This window comes from Periophthalmus magnuspinnatus, chromosome 23, assembly GCF_009829125.3.
Source record: "Periophthalmus magnuspinnatus isolate fPerMag1 chromosome 23, fPerMag1.2.pri, whole genome shotgun sequence".
Taxonomy (NCBI): domain Eukaryota; kingdom Metazoa; phylum Chordata; class Actinopteri; order Gobiiformes; family Gobiidae; genus Periophthalmus; species Periophthalmus magnuspinnatus.
The window spans coordinates 15,715,984-15,736,151 of NC_047148.1; the positions used below are offsets into that span (position 1 = coordinate 15,715,984).

Consider the following 20,168-nt stretch of genomic DNA (forward strand, 5'->3'; position numbering starts at 1 on the left):
CTGTGCCAGAAGCAGGCTCATCTTTACCGAAGCCAGCTTCTTTATCTGGGCAACATTATTCTTTCTGTCTCTCCTGCTCCCAACCAACAGCGGTCTATGTCTCAGAGCCATAGCCTTGTGCGGTCCTGATTGTAAATTAAAACTTGTCTTTACTGTTAACAGTATGTTGTATTTATTTAAACCGACTACATACAAAACTTATTTACATATTCTCCATTTATAATTATTAAAGCATTGTGTTATCTTACATCACAGCATATCTCTTACACCTGAGCTCTCCCTCACCATATTGCTATAAACCGTTTTGTACACATGTAAAACTTGTTGAGCCACCGGCCGAAGTTTTGGGTCCTTTTTTTTGCATTCTTTGTGGATTTGAAAAAGATGGAAGTGAACTAAATCACCCCCAGATACTCTTTCCATCAGGAATTGTGTCACTTCTGGTATCTTCCAAATGTCTGTCATTTCATCGTACCCTGGCATAAGGTCATCTGAGAAAGGCTTGCCATCCTTAACAAAAGGCCACAGCTGCTCAGGAGCAACAAAGTCCCCAGATAGCTCCCGGTGCCCACACTTTGCTAATAAATTCTTGTTTTTGTCCACTTCTGGCAGAGCATCTAAGTCATTTACTATAAGATGTAAATCATTTGTCAGCAAAAATTGGGACAAGGTTTTCTCCAAACTGTTGGAGTCGCACATCACACGGCACCCAGCAGGACTTGTGTGGAGGTAATGGAGTATGGAGACGTAGTCTATAGCCAGCCTGAGACGCACCTGCCATGTGTTGTGTTTAAGGTAGTGAGCTTGTGAAAGCACCAAATCCAGGTTAAGCAGTGAGCCAAGAGGGTGGTACTCTGTCACTAAGACATGATCCTGGACGCAGAAGCCAACCAGCTGAACGACCTTGGGACCTTGCAGGGCTCGCAACATGGACAAACCATGGAGAAAATCCTCTGAGTATTTAGGTGAAGTTAAGATGGACAGAGCTACCTTCTGACCTCTCCATTCTGCCAGATACACCTAGGGGAATACAAAAATTATATATTTAGATGTAGATATGGATACAGAATAGTGGTATGCAGAGATATGATGCAAAAAATAGCTATACCTGCTTTACTGCTCCTTGGCCAATAAGCTTTAACCTGCGTACTTCATTATTTATTTCTGCACACTGAAGCCATGGAGTGCAGTTCTTCATGGTGGCCATTTTAAAATATCCTGGTCGGCAGCCAGAGGAAGAAGACACCTGTTGTCCATTACTGTTGTACAGCAAATCCAGGTAAAAGTAGATGATGACATTGCATAAAAGTAAAACAACAAGGCACACCACCACAGCCAAGACACTGTGGGAAATGGGCCTGGTACTGCTGCGACTGGTGGCACTCTGCATCTAAAACACAAATGTTAAGACCTGACTGAGTAAACCACAAATAATAAGTAAAACGTTGCTAAAGGAGGCATAAAAAAATAATAAAATAAAAAAAAGAAGCCAAGGAGGTGTATTATTAGGTTGGAAATATGAATGGAAAATAAAACTCTGTTTAGAACGAGAAGCCCAGGGACACCTAGGCTTTCGCAATGTATGGAATGCATTGCAATTTTAAATTAGACCAGCGCACTTTCCATTTTTTTCAGTATGTCATATGACGTTGTACAGAAAACAATATTAGAAAATGTGTTATAACAGGATCACAAAAGAGGCAGTAGGCTACTGTTTAAAACGCAAACAGTAACAAAACATTGGACAGGAGTTTGTGTACTTGAGAGCACAGTAAGTATTGACACAGTAAGTATTGACTCTATTATTGATTACTGGATGGGTTTGTAACCATCTATATTGGTAACGTACCTGGAACTGCATCAAAGTACATATTTTGGCATTTTACCACCCATAAGTTGTAAAAGAAAGTAGCAATGACTTCTTTCTCTATGCTTCTTTTCGTAGCTTGTTTACAGACACACGGAAGTCGACACGACGGAACTTCCGGTCTAGATAACACAACAAGATCAAGAGTCATGACAAAATTCCACTTTAACTTCTCTCCATTCATTTTGTAAAATAAATTGGTTTTTATTTTAAATTCACTGAAACAAAGATGCGCAACACACGTTAAGGATTTAAATGAGTCACACCTCCCGACCAAATGAGTTATAACGTATACCTCCGAATACAGATTTTATACACTTTTATTGTGAAAGTCTCGGGCCGACAGTTTTTATCACAAACGACCGTCGCATCTCAGAGAGGTTCCGAAGGCAGCTGCTGCGAACAGGTATTACACTTTACACACTTTTTACAACGCCATTTTTTACAAGCAGTAATAATAATCTAATAATTGCAACGTCATCATTTTCAGCTCCTCCCCTAAACATCGTGGAACCGCTAAAATCAAAATGACAATTTTTCACTCCGATACTTGCTTGCCTCATGCACATAATTTTATTTATATATATATAGTGGGCTGAGAGAGGTTAACCTCAAACTCAATACAGTAACCTGTACATACTCACATAAAGCTCACATTTCCTTTAACCCTTTAACGTTCTGGCTGTCGCCTTTATGTTACAACTTTACAGCAATGTACACATATTTCTACGCCACCCACACAAACAAAGCTCTAATCACACACAGTAATCGTGTTCAGTTTTCAGTTTGTGTTTGTTCACTGTTTGCAGTGTGTGGTTTGTAAATATATATTTATTTTGACCCACACCACTTGTTTTGACTATATTTTATATACAAATATACATTTTATATTGTGTTTTGATATGCAATATCAAGTTTTCAGTAGAGCCTCATTGATGTCTGTGGGTGGAAGTATTGAAAAGTTATTGCATTTTTTCCAAACGTTCTCCAAATATCTTCATTTGGATAGGTTTGGAGAGGCCTGGATTTACTAATGATAAAATTAGTGTAAAAATCTAATTTTTATAGATATTGACCTCAAATTTTATATATATTTTTTATTTTATATATATATATATATATATATATATATATATATATATATATATATATATATATATATATATATATATATATATATAAACAAAAAATCAAATGTTTACATACATCATTTGGTCTTTTTTTGTAGATGTTCGGTTTAAAGTTGGAGGGCATTCAAAAATGTCCTCCTTTGTGCTACAAGTGCATTATCGTGATGCAGCTGCTTTTAAAAGTAACTATACATTTTTTATCCATCTTCTCATTTATTTAGAAAGTAGGGTCAGACATTTTAATGAACACGTGTTTCATATGTCTAGAACACGCAAATGAAATTTCTGCTTTGTCCTACAGACCATCATAAGGATTGCTCGGGAGTCTCAATGACTGACAACTAAACCGTAAGATCATTAGATTGTTGTTTTTCAATATGGTAAAGAATTTGTAAAACTATATATTTCTCTTTTTTACTAGGCAGCCATTTATTGCTGGTATATTTCTTCTGATCACAGTAGATGCAGTCATTTGCCCTGGAAACACTGGTAAGGGTTGATGTATTTCTACAATGACATTTTCATTGGTCATTTGCATACTGTGACTGTGCATTGAATGTTTCATTTAAAAACCTGCATCAAATACTGCTAATTACATGGTTTTAGTATGGTTAGGCACTGAAATTTTACAATTACAAAAGGCTTTACAATTACATGTCTTGCTGGAGCGCTTGTGTTAAATAAATGAAGCAGCTCTAATTATGCATTTCCATAGCAACTAATGTATTATTTTTAGCTATTATTATTATCGATATATCGTGAAAATGCTTGAAACATGGAAGATTGTAGCTTTAACTTTAAATTTGTTTATATGTTTAGCTTCCACATTTACCTTGACAAAAAACAATTAGTTCACTTTGCTTTGACAGTTACAATTGTCGATTGTCGATTGTCGATTGTCGATTGTCGATGTCAAGACCCCAAACTTGTGTATATACTACTGAGGGTTCAATAATGGTTTTCATTTTAATTTGGAGAGGCCAGAACAAAGGCAATTTCACCAAAATAACCCGGAATGGTAAGGGGTTAACAGATCGAAAGTAAATAATAAGGTATGTTACACAATTGATGACAGATATGGAATCCCTTAAAATCCATTTAAACAACACTACATCCTAAAAGCAAATACAGGCCTGTGAGTGTATCAATGCATTGTACTGTTCTTTGTAAAGGGCAAAACTGTGTAATGAAAGTGCATGTTGTCACAATGGCTTTTCTATAGGATGACAGCACCTAGACAATAGATGTTCATGTCACATTTTGTGTTATGTTCATATCCATATGAAAAACACATGTTTGTATTGGCCTGTCCCTGATATCACTGTCATACAGGTCAGAGATAAAGGCCTGCTCACTGCAATGTTTATATGATCTTCTAACCTTTACGCATGGAATGCATCTTTTTCACTTTTGTATTTTGAATACAACCAATTTTACAATGGTCACTAAAATGAAGTGGAAAAACACCATTTGCCTCATAATTATGGGGTTTGTCAAGATTACATTAATGAGTGTGTCTTTATTTAAAGTTGTAGGGTCAGGTGTAGTCAAAATAGAAATTAATTGTGTTAGGCCATTGCATAGGTCAGAGTTTCAGAATCTTTCTCCATGCAATTAATATTTATATCACCCATTATTAGGGCCTCATAATTTTCCACTTTAGAAAGCATCTTGAACAGATCATGAAGGGCATTTAGGGGCTGAAGGGCGTGCATGACCACAAGCTCATGCTGCAGGTGTGGATGGTGAGGCGCAGTGAGCGCGAGTGAGCATGTCATCCAAACTGGGAGATGGAATTGGACCAGACATTACGCATTGTTTTCCGGACTTTAGGACTGTGTCTATAAGCAATTTGAAGTCATTTTCCAACACCTCAGAGCGTTGTAGTTAAATGTCATTGGAGCCAATGTGCCGACTGGCTAACATCTAGATTAACATGAAATGTGTGGTACATTTTTTCTTCTCATCAGAAGAAAAAACTACAATGGGTCACTTCTTATCACACTGTTGGGAAGTATAACTGTATAACAGATCAATATTAGGCAGTCCACCAGCAATCTGACCAGAACTGAAGAAGAAGCTTGGATAAGCAGGAAAGCGGCTTTACTCTTTTTTGTCCAGTTGACAGATTTAGATTCTGCTTTTACTTCGGATTAGATCTGGACATCTGAGGGATTTATGAAACCTTTTTTTCCTTTCAAATCCATCAGTCCATGTGATTTATAGAGGGGTAATGAGACGTAGAGTAGTAATAACTGTAATAATAACAATGAGTATCGGTAAATCATTCACAAAAAGAAGAAATACATTTGCAAAGAAAGGAAAAGTGAGAAAGGAAAGAAAGACGGATGATTAAAAAATAAAAAGGAAGGAAATAACTGAAATATGCTTTGTCATTTTCCTCTTTTACAGTTTGCATATTCTTGCTTATGAAGGTAACCAAACTGAATGATGAATGAGTGAAGACTCTGCGATCAAGTGTTTTAGTCGAATCCCACAACATCCAGGATAACAGGTAAACAACAGACAGGCCTCTCTTGTGTGTTTGGTTTTTCAGTGACTTCTTATAAACTGCCTCCTTTCTGCATCTATAATCCAGTGGAGGGAAAAGGCTGCAGAGGCAAAATGAGTCTTACTGTTTGCTGCTTGATGACACTGGCTGTCGTCTGTGTCACACATAGCCTGGTGATAACTGATCAACTCCACAAGTCTAAAAGGTTTGCATTTTGTTTTTATTTTTTTATTTGTTTGTAATTAATTTTCCTAATGCAATACATGTTTAAAATTATTGTACTAATTCCCAGATCTGATCAAAATGTACCTGGAAGCTGTGAGCCAGTATCCCAACAGCCTCAGTTCAGGGGGAACTCCAACAATTTCACAGTAGATCTTCGAATGCCAGGCGTTGTTCCCCCTCATGTAAGTAATTGCAGCATTCATTTACAGTTGCATCCTGTAGATGTTGGGTTTGAATTCACAATATAATATTCCTTATGTGCTACATGTTTTTTAGCCGGACACATACTTCTGCATGGCCTTTCCTGTACCAACAAACGAAGAGGTCTATATTTGTCAGTATCTGGGTTTATTTCCATTTTCTTTCATATTTATTGTTTGAGGAGATGTTAATATTTGCTGTATTGACTCTGTTCTCAGTGGACTTTACTCCTTATGCCAGTATGGACACAGTTCATCACATGGTACTGTTTGGCTGCCAGACTCCTGTCTCTACAAGTGGCTACTGGTAAGCCTCAACACCTACAGTACCTCTCCATGTCCTTGAACTGTATGCAGTGAACAATAGCTTTAAATGGCAATAGTAAATATTTTTAGAGTTAATCATTTAAGCAACGCTCATTAGTTTTTCCACATTTTCATTACTTGCTGTAACATATAAAACAACCCAAAACATATCAGCTTTTACTAAGACAACCAACCATACAATCTGAGGAAATAGTCTTTTGCAACCAGCTTTAGTAACATTCAGTTCAATGTGGTTCAGTTCAATGTGGTTGCAACTATTGTAGTGTAATAACTATAATATATAACTATAATATATAACTATATAACTTTTTTTTCTTAATTTGAATTTACTTATCTGTCGAGCTCTGTGGCTCTAGGGATTGTGGCAGTTCACAAGATATCTGTGAAGATAAGTACTCTGTTATATATGCCTGGGGTCTGAACGCACCACCAACCAAACTGCCAAAAGGTCATACTAATCATTATTTATTTTTTAATCTAATCATTGCAATCTAATATATAAAAAATAAAAAACAAATGTTTACATACATCATTTGCTCTTTTTTTGTAGATGTTGGGTTTAAAGTTGGAGCGCAGTCAAACGTTTCCTACTTTGTGCTACAAGCGCATTACCCTGACGTAACTGCTTTTAAAGGTAACTATACGCTTTTATCTCTCTTTTCATTTCTTTAGAAAGTAGGGTCATTTTAACACATTTTAAGGAACACGTGTTTCATATGTCTAGAACAAAGAAATGTAATTTCTGCTTTGTCCCACAGACCATCATAAGGATTGCTCGGGAGTCTCAATGACTCTGACAACTAAACCGTAAGATTATTAGATTGTTGGTAAAGATTTTGTTAAACTATGTAATATTTCTCTTTTTTACTAGGCAGCCATTTATTGCTGGTATATATCTTCTGAGGACAGTAGATGCAGTCATTCCCCCTGGAAACATTGGTAATGGTTGATGTATTTCTATAATGACATTTTCATTGGTCATTTGCATACTGTGGCTGTGCATTGAATGTTTCATTTAAAAACCTGCATCAAATACTGCTAATTACATGGTTTTAGTATGGTTAGGCACTGAAATTTTACAATTACAAAAGCCTTTACAATTACATGTCTTACTGGAGCACTTGTGTTAAATAAATGAAGCAGCTGTAATTATGCGTTTCGATAGCAACTAATGTATTAGTTTTAGCTATTATCATTATCATGATATCGTGAAAATGCTTGAGACATGGAAGATTGTAGCTTTAACTTTAACTTTGTTTATATGTTTAGCTTCCACATTTGCATTGACAAAAAACTTTGTTCACTTTGCTTTGCCAGTTACAAATATGGATTCTGCCTGTGATTACACTTCATACCCCATGTACCCATTTGCCTTTAGGATCCACACCCACAGCCTCGGTAAGTTGTAGGTACAGATTTGCACACATAAACCCTCAGCAGTGCACATAACTGTTTGTGCTTTAGGTAAAGTGGTGAGTGGCTACAGGGTCAGAGATGGGAAGTGGACCTTGATTGGGAGACAGTCCCCTCAGCTTCCACAGGTATGATGTAGTCATATTATGTTTTTCCTTGTATTCTTTGTTAAACTATAACATACATACTGGACTCGACATTAACGGTTGTCCACTGGTCCGGGGCAATTAAAGGTTTGGTCCGGGCAAGTGCTCCCCTCTGCCTAGTTGCCCGAATGGGCAAGTAAAATACAGAAACATAAGTGTATCCCCCATTTATAATAACTAATTATTTGGTTTGGCAAACTGAGCGATTGATTGTCCACCCATAAAGCTATTTTATGCTTATGTCCAATGTTGTTCACTGCAATAATAATAAGTGTACTACAACAAAAATATATGAAATGCAATGTGTTATGTGGAAGTGAAAGTCTGTTTCTAAAACTGGGTGAGTGTCAGGGGAAGGGGCCTGAGAGAGGTTAAACTCAATACAGTAACCTGTACATACTCACATAAAGCTCACATTTCCTTTACTAGATAGAAAATAAATAACAAGATATATTACACAGTTGACGACAGATATGGAAACCCTTAAAATCCATTTAAATACTACATCCCAAAAGCAAATACAGGCCTATGAGTGTATCAATGCATTGTACTGTTCTTTGTAAAGGGCAAAACTGTGTGTAATGAAAGTGCATGTTGTCACAATGGCTTTTCTATAGGATGACAGCACCTAGACAATAGATGTTCATGTCACATTTTGTGTTATGTTCGTATTTATATGAAAAAAAGTTAATTTGACCTTAATTTAAATGAAGTATTCTTTTGTTTTAACAGACAAGTAGATCTGGGTGTCCGGGCAAGTAAAAAATGGCATCCACTAGTATTTGGTTTATTAACCCTTAATGTTGCTGTTTACAGGCTTTTTATCCAGTTAATAAGGATGTGGAAGTTAAATATGGTGACACACTTGCAGTCAGATGTGTTTTTACTGGTGAAGGGAGAACCTCTAACACCTATATTGGGTAAATGCTTTCTTTTAATGTTTTCTTTGTATTTTAAGTGTTATGGTTATGATTGCTAATGCTCTTGTGTCTGTTCCTGGTGCAGTAATGGTGTTGATGATGAGATGTGCAATTTTTACATAATGTACTACATGGACAGGAAACACGCAATCCCCTTCTTCCACTGCATGAAAACAGGCTCAAAAGAGTTGTTCCAGGAAATCCCAGCTGAGGCCAATGTCGCTATTAATGTGCCACCAAACCTAATGCATTCTATGACACACAAGGGAGATTCGGGTAGGTACTTCTCATATTATTGGGTTTTCAAATGACATCAAAACCTTTTTATAGGCCAATAATAATGTAATGGAGATGGAGACTGGAGACTTTTGGACACCCTGTAAATGTATTTTTGAAAAAAAGGGTCTGACAACGTACAGTGCTTTCCGTCATATAAGTCTTAAAAGAGCATTGCGCAAGTTAGAGTTTTTGTACTAGTTTGCCACATCTGGCTTGAAGTGTAACTGCAACTGCAGCGCTGTGCGCGTCCACTGTGCTCAGACTGGTACGAACATGACCCAAACTACTTTCAGACACATCTTCGGCCTTCCTCTCCAGAAAGGACTTGATCAGCGTCGATTCTATTTTGCTTGTATTATGCTGGTAAACTCATAAGTTGCTAATAATGATTAGCTTTCCTCGCAAACAGTTGTTACTTTGTCATCATGGCTCATGTAAATGCAGTTTGTGAACAAGTCACACATTACTTCATAATCATAACTACATTGGCGGTAATGCTGCAAAGACACAGCAAGTGACCAATTCACAACAAGCTGTTATTCATGTACTGCAACTGCATAATGTGCAGTGCATCTATCAAACAAAAACACTATATGTAGCTGCACAGATTCAATTTATTTTATTTATGTATATTTATTTATACAGGGGAACCCAATGAGAGCACTTGGGCTCTCTTTTTCATGGGCACCCTTTTAAAATACAATACAAACAGAAAAACAAACAAAACAAACAAGCCCATATAAAACATTTAAAACCAGGTGCAGGTGTGTGTACAGTATAAAAGTTGTTTATCAGATTACTAAATTGTGACTGTGTCACGAACGTATCCAGTTTTGCTTTTTGTTTGAGTGTAATGGATTTTTGTGAAGCAAAACAGTTAAAAGCCCTCTTTCCCGTCTCAGTTCTGGTGCAGCTAGTCCTTAGACTTATATAGTCATGTGATCTGGTATTAAATGTTCCAGTATCAATGATTAACATGCATGTTAATTTATAGATACATTTCATACAGTGCTGTTCTCTTCTAACAGATAGTGATGACCAACCCACTTTTTCATAGAGAATACAGTGATGGGTTTTAAATCCATCCCCGGTATTAAAATGAAGGGCAGAGTGAAAGAGTGGATCCAACAGTTTCAAAGTAGAGGCTGAAGTCTGCATGTACACCGCATCCCCATAATCCAGTATGGAGAGGAACATTGCTTGCACTATTTCTTTTCTGTTATTTATTGGAATACAATATTTGAGTCTCTAATAAAATAATAATGTCAATTTTAAACTGTTACATGATTCTGAGACATGTTTTTTTAAAGGATAAGTTTTCATCAAGCCAAAATCCAAGATATTTTATAAGTGTAAAGAAAGGTGATTTAAGCAATTTTGAGCGTGGCATGGCTGTTGGTGCCAGACGGGCCGGTCTGAGTATTTCACAATCTGCTCAGTTACTGGGATTTTCACGCACAACTATTTCTAGAGTTTACAAAGAATGGTGTGAAAAGGGAAAAACATCCAGTATGCGGCAGTCCTGTTGGTGAAAATGTCTTGTTGATGCTAGAGGTTAGAGGAGAATGGGCCAAGTGATTCAAGCTGATAGAAGAGCAACGTTGACTGAAATAACCACTCGTTACAACCGAGGAATGCAGCAAAGCATTTGTGAAGCCACAACACACACAACCTTGAGGCGGATGGGCTACAACAGCAAAAGACCCCACCGGGTACCACTCATCTCCACTACAAATAGGGAAAAGGCTACAATTTGCACGAGCTCACCAAAATTGGACAGTTGAAGACTGGAAAAATGTTGCCTGGTCTGATGAGTCTCGATTTCTGTTGAGACATTCAAATGGTAGAGTCAGAATTTGGCGTAAACAGAATGAGAACATGGATCCATCATGCCTTGTTACCACTGTGCAGGCTGGTGGTGGTGGTGTAATGGTGTGGGGGATGTTTTCTTGGCACACTTTAGATCCCTTAGTGCCAATTGGGCATCGTTTAAATGCCACGGGCTACCTGAACATTGTTTCTGACCATGTCCATCCCTTCATGACCACCATGTACCCATCATCTGATGGCTACTTCCAGCAGGATAATGCACCATGTCATAAAGCTCCAATCATTTCAAATTGGTTTCTTGAACATGACAATGAGTTCACTGTACTACAATGGCCCCCACAGTCAACACAACACATTTTGGGTTGCATAGTCCACAATACACATTTTTTGAAGAACAGCATACAATAACAGCAACAAGGGAAAAATGTTCAATTTTGAATATTTTTTAAGAGAAATGAACCCTTTTTCGAACAAACTGGCTCAAGTGGTTCAATGCCTCATGAGGCTTCAACGACGGAGCATAAGGGTCAGTTAAATAAAATAAATTATGCGGGTGCTACGAGAATAAAGTCGTAGCATTTCAGCATTAAATACGTAATTTTACGAGAATAAAGTCGAAATCTGAAAATGTCGTAATTTTATGAGAATAAAGTCATAGTACTACGAGAATAAAGTTGTCACTTTATGAGAGTGTAGGCTGCTGTGCGTGAATGAGTGACCAGTGCGTTATGCATTATGGAGAATTTGGAGCATTTTGTTCAGATAAACTTCCAACAAGGGTTTACGCACGATGAAAGTTGTAAGGTACAGATTTGCACACATAAACCCTCAGCAGTGCACATAATTGTTTGTGCTTTAGGTAAAGTGGTGAGTGGCTACAGGGTCAGAGATGGGAAATGGACCTTGATTGGGAGACAGTCCCCTCAGCTTCCACAGGTATGATGTAGTCATATTATGTTTTTCCTTGTATTCTTTGTTAAACTATAACATACATACTGGGCTCGACATTAACGGTTGTCCGCTGGTCCGGGGCAATTAAAGGTTTGGTCCGGGCAAGTGCTCCCCTCTGCCTAGTTGCCCGAATGGGCAAGTAAAATACAGAAACATAAGTGTATCCCCCATTTATAACTAATTATTTTGTTTGGCAAACTGAGCGATTGATTGTCCGCCATAAAGCTATTTTTTGCTTATGTCCAGTGTTGTTCACTGCAATAATAATAAGTGTACTACAGCTAAAATATTTGAAAGGCGATGTGTTATGTGGAAGTGAAAGTCTGTTTCTAAAACTGGGTGAGTGTCGGGGGAAGGGGCCTGAGAGAGGTTAAACTCAATACAGTAACCTGTATATCAGGGGTCGGCAACTTCGCTTGGCTTCGGGCCAATTTTTTTCAGCGCCCACAGGTGGCGGGCCAGATGGTAAAGGTATTGGCTTACATATATTTATAAATACATAAATATGAATTACATGCATTTTAACTCACCTAAAACAGCCAATTAAAAAATCCTCGGGCAAAAGCTTTTGCTCCTTTTATTATGGTTTTGGTAAGAATTATGCCTTTGTTGAACATGGTAATATGGATACTAAAGGCGCACAGTATCGGGTAGAGCTATGAAAAACTTTTCACTTTAAGGTTTTACCTCATTTATTCAGGTCTTTGTCTCATGATATTAATTGAAACTAATACTTTTGTGGTTAAAATGTGTGGATTTAAACAAGGATAAAATCTTTCTAAGACGGTTACTTGAACCAGGAAGCTGCGTAATTATTGCTTATCGTCAAATCTCTCCATCAAAATTCTTTTCTCACGCTGTCTTCTTGTGACCATCGCTGCGATTTAGCTCTGCCTCGAAGGTTAAACTACGACAGGCTTTTAGTCGTGCGTAATACCGCACTAACGGCTTCCTTACTCCGCATTTGGTGCCGTAATGACCTGCACCTTTACGCACGACTGTGGGAGAGCTGTAGGACTTGGATGATGCCAAGTGCAGCAAGGATCGTGATAAAATCACAACGTAAATGAAAAATGTTTAAAATTGACATGGCTAAGTGGATTTATGTTGTGTCAAACATGAGCAAAGGTCGGGAACAATAAAACCTGACATGCGGACAAAAAGCAAGTCCCCACCCCGGTTAAAAGAAATCTTCAAACTGAGTATTTTGACAGTTTTGTGATTAAGTGATTTATTTTAATAAAATAGGGAATTTTGAATAACTAACCACAGAAGTGCAAGAAGGCTATAGCGTAACGGGTACACATTCCTTGAGCTGCGCGCAGTCTGCACACTTGCCTCACCAGATGTCCAAAAACAGTTAGCCACGATTTTGACTGGTGAAGGTGTATATACACACCAGTTCATTGTTTGCTTTTAATGTTGTGTTACATGCACACCATGGGCAGTGGAATGCCCGTAGCAGTGCCCACATAACTTGGTATTTGTCGTAACGGTGGGTGTAGCGGACCAAAGGATGCAGACTCGGGGAATATTTACAGTATTTATTAAAGAAATGACAAATGGTGCAGTTCGAGGGTTGATCCGGCAGTGAGCAGGAGGTGAGGCACGGACCAGGATCCAGGAGCGGAACGTGGAGCGCAGCGGAGATGACGATGCGGGCAGCACCAGGGCAGGACGCAGAGTGCTAACCAGGGTCCGGGGTCGCGGAATGCAGAGATAAAACAGACAGTACCAGGGCTGGGAAGCAGGGTGGAAGCAGGGTCGGAGCTGAGCCGGGAGCGCTGGAGCTGAGACGGTCCAGCAAGCTGGGTGGAGACGCACATACGATCCGGCACCGAACGGGATGAGGCTGATACGAAGATGAACCGGCACTGAACAGGGTGTAGAAACGCAGATGATCTCGCCCTGAGTGTCTGGTCCTGCCTCCTCTTATACACAGCAGGTGGTGGTGATCGCGCTGATGAGCTGCAGGTGCGCGCAGGAGGAGCCAGGAGCTCAGCCCAGCTCGGCAGGTGAGGGAGGGAACGAGCAGGACAGGAGGAAAAACGTGGAGCAGACGGAGCGGATCATGACAGTATTAAAGAATCAATGCCGGAAGAAAGTCCAAAATCCTCTCGCGGGCCAAAATAAATTGGCAAAGGGCCAACATTTTCCCGCGGGCCGGACGTTGCCGACCACTGCTATAGGGTGTTACCTTTACAAAGACCCCAAACTTGTGTATATACTACTGAGGGTTCAATAATGGTTATCATTTTAATTTGGAGAGGCCAGAACAAAGGCAATTTCACCAAAATAACCCGGAATGGTAAGGGGTTAACAGATAGAAAGTAAATAATAAGGTATGTTACACAATTGATGACAGATATGGAATCCCTTAAAATCCATTTAAACAACACTACATCCTAAAAGCAAATACAGGCCTATGAGTGTATCAATGCATTGTACTGTTCTTTGTAAAGGGCAAAACTGTGTAATGAAAGTGCATGTTGTCACAATGGCTTTTCTATAGGATGACAGCACCTAGACAATAGATGTTCATGTCACATTTTGTGTTATGTTCATATCCATATGAAAAACACATGTTTGTATTGGCCTGTCCCTGATATCACTGTCATACAGGTCAGAGATAAAGGCCTGCTCACTGCAATGTTTATATGATCTTCTAACCTTTACGCATGGAATGCATCTTTTTCACTTTTGTATTTTGAATACAACCAATTTTACAATGGTCACTAAAATGAAGTGGAAAAACACCATTTGCCTCATAATTATGGGGTTTGTCAAGATTACATTAATGAGTATGTCTTTATTTAAAGTTGTAGGGTCAGGTGTAGTCAAAATAGAAATTAATTGTGTTAGGCCATTGCATAGGTCAGAGTTTCAGAATCTTTCTCCATGCAATTAATATTTATATCACCCATTATTAAGGCCTCATAATTTTCCACTTTAGAAAGCATCTTGAACAGATCATGAAGGGCATTTAGGGGCTGAAGGGCGTGCATGACCACAAGCTCATGCTGCAGGTGTGGATGGTGAGGCGCAGTGAGCATGTCATCCAAACTGGGAGATGGAATTGGACCAGACATTACGCATTGTTTTCCGGACTTTAGGACTGTGTCTATAAGCAATTTGAAGTCATTTTCCAACACCTCAGAGCGTTGTAGTTTAATGTCATTGGAGCCAATGTGCCGACTGGCTAACATCTAGATTAACATGAAATGTGTGGTACATTTTTTCTTCTCATCAGAAGAAAAAACTACAATGGGTCACTTCTTATCACACTGTTGGGAAATATAACTGTATAACTGTTCGATATTAGGCAGTGTCCACCAGCAATCTGACCAGAACTGAAGAAGAAGCTTGGATAAGCAGGAAAGCGTCTTTACTCTTTTTTGTCCAGTTGACAGATTTAGATTCTGCTTTTACTTTGGATTAGATCTGGACATCTGAGGGATTTATGAAACCTTTTTTTCCTTTCAAATCCATCAGTCCATGTGATTTATAGAGGGGTAATGAGACGTAGAGTAGTAATAACTGTAATAATAACAATGAGTATCGGTAAATCATTCACAAAAAGAAGAAATACATTTGCAAAGAAAGGAAAAGTGAGAAAGGAAAGAAAGACAGATGATTAAAAAATAAAAAGAAAAAAAGAAGAAATCATGAGGAAGGAAATAACTGAAATATGCTTTGTCATTTTCCTCTTTTACAGTTTGCATATTCTTGCTTATGAAGGTAACCAAACTGAATGATGAATGAGTGAAGACTCTGTGATCACATGTTTTAGTCGAATCCCACAACATCCAGGATAACAGGTAAACAACAGACAGGCCTCCCTTGTGTGTTTGGTTTTTCAGTGACTTCTTATAAGCTGCCTCCTTTCTGCATCTATAATCCAGTGGAGGGAAAAGGCTGCAGAGGCAAAATGAGTCTTAATGTTTGCTGCTTGATGACACTGGCTGTCGTCTGTGTCACACATAGCCTGGTGATAACTGATCAACTCCACAAGTCTAAAAGGTTTGCATTTTGTTTTTATTTTTTTATTTGTTTGTAATTAATTTTCCTAATGCAATACATGTTTAAAATTATTGTACTAATTCCCAGATCTGATCAAAATGTACCTGGAAGCTGTGAGCCAGTATCCCAACAGCCTCAGTTCAGGGGGAACTCCAACAATTTCACAGTAGATCTTCGAATGCCAGGCGTTGTTCCCCCTCATGTAAGTAATTGCAGCATTCATTTACAGTTGCATCCTGTAGATGTTGGGTTTGAATTCACAATCTGATATACCTTATGTGGTACATGTTTTTCAGCCGAGCACATTCTTCTGCATGGCCTTTCCTGTACCAACAAATGAAGAGGTCTACATTTGTCAGTATCTGTTTTTACTTTCATTTTCTTTCATATTTATTGTTTGAGGAGATGTTAATATTTGCTGTATTGACTCTGTTCTCAGTGGACTTTACTCCTTATGCCAGTATGGACACAGTTCATCACATGGTACTGTTTGGCTGCCAGAATCCTGTCTCTACAAGTGGCTACTGGTAAGCCTCAACACCTACAGTACCTCTCCATGTCCTTGAACTGTATGCAGTGAACAATAGCTTTAAATGGCAATAGTAAGTCCTTTTTTGAGTTAATCATTTAAGCAACGCTCATTAGTTTTTCCAAATTTCCATGACTTGCTGTAACATTTAAAACAACCCAAAATATATCAGCTTTTACTAAGACAACCAACCATACAATCTGAGGAAATAGTCTTTTGCAACCAGCTTTAGTAACATTCAGTTCAATGTGGTTGTTGACATTGCAACTATTGTAGTGTAATAACTATAAATCTTTTTTTTCTTTATTTGAATTTACTTATCTGTCGAGCTCTGTGGCTCTAGGGATTGTGGCATGTCACAAGATATCTGTGAAGATGAGTACTCTGTTATGTATGTCTGGTTTCTGAACGCACCACAAACCAAACTTCCAAAAGGTCATACTAATCATTATTTATTTTTTAATCTAATCATTGCAATCTAATATATAAAAAATAAAAAACAAATGTTTACATACATCATTTGGTCTTTTTTTTGTAGATGTTGGGTTTAAAGTTGGAGGGCATTCAAACATTTCCTACTTTGTGCTAAAAGTGCATTACACTGATGTAACTGCTTTTAAAGGTAACTATACGCTTTTATCTCTCTTTTCATTTCTTTAGAAAGTAGGGTCAGACATTTTAATGAACACGTGTTTCATATGTCTAGAACAAAGAAATGAAATTTCTGCTTTGTCCCACAGACCATCATAAGGATTGCTCGGGAGTCTCAATGACTCTGACAACTAAACCGTAAGATTATTAGATTGTTGGTAAAGATTTTGTTAAACTATGTAGTATTTCTCTTTTTTACTAGGCAGCCATTTATTGCTGGTATATATCTTCTGAGGACAGTAGATGCAGTCATTCCCCCTGGAAACATTGGTAATGGTTGACATATTTCTATAATAACATTTTTAATGGTCATTTGCATACTGTGGCTGTGCATTGAATGTTTCATTTAAAAACCTGCATCAAATACTGCTAATTACATGGTTTTAGTATGGTTAGGCACTGAAATTTTACAATTACAAAAGGCTTTACAATTACATGTCTTGCTGGAGCGCTTGTGTTAAATAAATGAAGCCGCTCCAATTATGCGTTTCCATAACAACTAATGTATTAGTTTTAGCTATTATCATTATCGTGATATTGTGAAAATGCTTGAGACATGGAAGATTGTAGCTTTAACTTTAACTTTGTTTATATGTTTAGCTTCCACATTTGCCTTGACAAAAAACAATTAGTTCACTTTGCTTTGACAGTTACAATTGTGGATTCTGCCTGTAATTACACTTCATACCCCATGTACCCGTTTGCCTTCAGGACCCGCACTCACGGCCTTGGTAAGTTGTAGGTATGGATTTGCACACATAAACCCTCAGCAGTGCACATAACTGTTTGTGCTTTAGGTAAAGTGATGAGTGGCTACAGGGTCAGAGATGGGAAATGGACATTGATTGGGAGACAGTCCCCTCAGCTTCCACAGGTATGATGTAGTCATATTATGTTTTTCCTTGTATTCTTTGTTAAACTATAACATACATACTGGACTCGACATTAACGGTTGTCCGCTGGTCCGGGGCAATTAAAGGTTTGTTCCGGGAAAGTCCTCCCCTCTGCCTAGTTGCCCGAATGGGCAAGTAAAATACAGAAACATAAGTGTATCCCCCATTTATAATAACTAATTATTTTGTTTGGCAAACTGAGCGATTGATTGTCCGCCATAAAGCTATTTTTTTCTTATGTCCAGTGTTGTTCACTGCAATAATAATAAGTGTACTACAGCTAAAATATTTGAAATGGAAGTGAAAGCAAGTGAAAATCTCTTCAAACAACACTACATCCCAAAAGCAAATACAAATACATTGCACACAATACTGTGTGTAATGAAAGTGCATGTTGTCACAATGGCTTTTCTATAGGATGACAGCACCTAGACAATAGATGTTACTGTCACATTTTTTATGTTCGTATTTATCTGCAAAAAAACACATGTTTGTGTAGACCTGTCCATATATTTGAACAAGTTAATTTGACCTTAATTTAAATGAAGTATTCTTTTGTTTTAACAGACAAGTAGATGTGGGTGTCTGGGCAAGTAAAAAATGGCATCCACTAGTATTTGGTTTATTAACCCTTAATATTGCTGTTTACAGGTTTTTTATCCAGTTAATAAGGATGTGGAAGTTAAATATGGTGACACACTTGCAGTCAGATGTGTTTTTACTGGTGAAGGGAGAACCTCTAACACCTATTTTGGGTAAATGCTTTCTTTTAATGTTTTCTTTGTATTTTAAGTGTTATGGTTATGATTGCTAATGCTCTTGTGTCTGTTCCTGGTGCAGTAATGGTTTTGATGATGAGATGTGCAATTTTTACATAATGTACTACATGGACAGGAAACACGCAATCCCCTTCTTCAACTGCATGAAAACAGACTCAAAAGAGTTGTTCCAGGAAATCCCAGCTGAGGCCAATGTCGCTATTAATGTGCCACCAAACCTAATGCATTCTATGACACACAAGGGAGATTCGGGTAGGTACTTCTCATATTATTGGGTTTTCAAATGACATCAAAACCTTTTTATAGGCCAATAATAATTAATGGAGATAGAGCCCAGGTGAAACTACTAATCACTAATATCATAGAATCGGCACTAATAGAAAGGATCAGGTTTTGTTTAGAAATGTACAATCTTGTCAGCGTCGATTCTATTTTGCTTGCATTATGCTGGTAAACTCATAAGTTGCTAATAATGATTAGCTTTCCTCGCAAACAATTGTTACTATGTCATCATGGCTCACGTAAATGCAGTTTGTGAACAAGTCACACATTACTTCATAATCATAACTACATTGGCGGTAACGTTGCAAAGACACAGCAAGTGACCAATTCACAACAAGCTGTTATTCATGTACTGCAACTGCATAATGTGCAGTGCATCTATCAAACAAAAACACTATATGTAGCTACACAGGTTCAATTTATTTTATTTATGTATATTTATTTATACAGGGGAACCCAATGAGAGCACTTGGGCTCTCTTTTTCATGGGCACCCTTTTAAAATACAATACAAACAGAAAAACAAACGAAACAAACAAGCCCATATAAAACATTTAAAACCAGGTGCAGGTGTGTGTACAGTATAAAAGTTGTTTATCTGATTACTAAATTGTGACAGTGTCACGACCGTATCCAGTTTTGCTTTTTGTTTGAGTGTAATGGATTTTTGTGAAGCAAAACAGCTAAAAGCCCTCTTTCCCATCTCAGTTCTGGTGCAGTTAGTCCTTAGACTTATATAGTCATGTGATCTGGTATTAAATGTTCCAGTATCAATGATTAACATGCATGTTAATTTATAGATACATTTCATACAGTGCTGTTCTCTTCTAACAGATAGTGATGACCAACCCACTTTTTCATAGAGAATACAGTGATGGGTTTTAAATCCATCCCCGGTATTAAAATGAAGGGCAGAGTGAAAGAGTGGATCCGACAGTTTCAAAGTAGAGGCTGAAGTCTGCATGTACACCGCATCCCCATAATCCAGTATGGAGAGGAACGTTGCTTGCACTATTTCTTTTCTGTTATTTATTGGAATACAATATTTGAGTCTCTAATAAAATAATAATGTCAATTTTAAACTGTTACATGATTCTGAGACATGTTTTTTTAAAGGATAAGTTTTCATCAAGCCAAAATCCAAGATATTTTATAAGTGTAAAGAAAGGTGATTTAAGCAATTTTGAGCATGGCATGGCTGTTGGTGCCAGACGG

The 20,168-nt window shown here is 37.9% G+C and overlaps 2 protein-coding genes across 3 annotated transcripts; one reads left to right on the forward strand and one right to left on the reverse strand.

The window, feature by feature from the left end:
- Nucleotides 1–15: 15 nt before the first annotated feature.
- Nucleotides 16–2,000, reverse strand: pomk (protein O-mannose kinase). Its single transcript, XM_033989099.2, has 3 exons — nucleotides 1,850–2,000; nucleotides 1,109–1,390; nucleotides 16–1,020 (listed from the first exon to the last, which is right to left on the reverse strand). The coding sequence occupies exons 1-3, from the start codon at nucleotides 1,859–1,861 to the stop codon at nucleotides 250–252; spliced, it is 1,065 nt and encodes a 354-aa protein (XP_033844990.1). The 5' UTR covers nucleotides 1,862–2,000; the 3' UTR covers nucleotides 16–249.
- On the forward strand, nucleotides 1,970–19,831 carry LOC117391323 (peptidyl-glycine alpha-amidating monooxygenase-like). Of its 2 annotated transcripts, XM_033989102.2 has the most exons (16): nucleotides 1,970–2,273; nucleotides 3,096–3,179; nucleotides 3,299–3,345; nucleotides 3,419–3,486; nucleotides 5,410–5,512; nucleotides 5,597–5,714; nucleotides 5,802–5,916; nucleotides 6,011–6,068; nucleotides 6,154–6,241; nucleotides 6,618–6,709; nucleotides 6,812–6,895; nucleotides 7,020–7,068; nucleotides 7,133–7,200; nucleotides 7,579–7,659; nucleotides 7,726–7,802; nucleotides 8,637–8,744. In XM_033989102.2, the coding sequence occupies exons 6-16, from the start codon at nucleotides 5,623–5,625 to the stop codon at nucleotides 8,742–8,744; spliced, it is 912 nt and encodes a 303-aa protein (XP_033844993.1). In that variant the 5' UTR covers nucleotides 1,970–2,273; nucleotides 3,096–3,179; nucleotides 3,299–3,345; nucleotides 3,419–3,486; nucleotides 5,410–5,512; nucleotides 5,597–5,622. The 2 variants fall into 2 exon arrangements, with proteins under 2 accessions (XP_033844993.1, XP_055087992.1); XM_055232017.1 differs by lacking the exons at nucleotides 3,096–3,179; nucleotides 3,299–3,345; nucleotides 3,419–3,486; ... (4 more) ...; nucleotides 7,726–7,802; nucleotides 8,637–8,744 and adding exons at nucleotides 16,888–16,971; nucleotides 17,090–17,138; nucleotides 17,203–17,270; ... (3 more) ...; nucleotides 18,734–18,924; nucleotides 19,788–19,831 and having other exon boundaries at nucleotides 2,233–2,273.
- The last annotated feature ends 337 nt before the right edge of the window (nucleotides 19,832–20,168 follow it).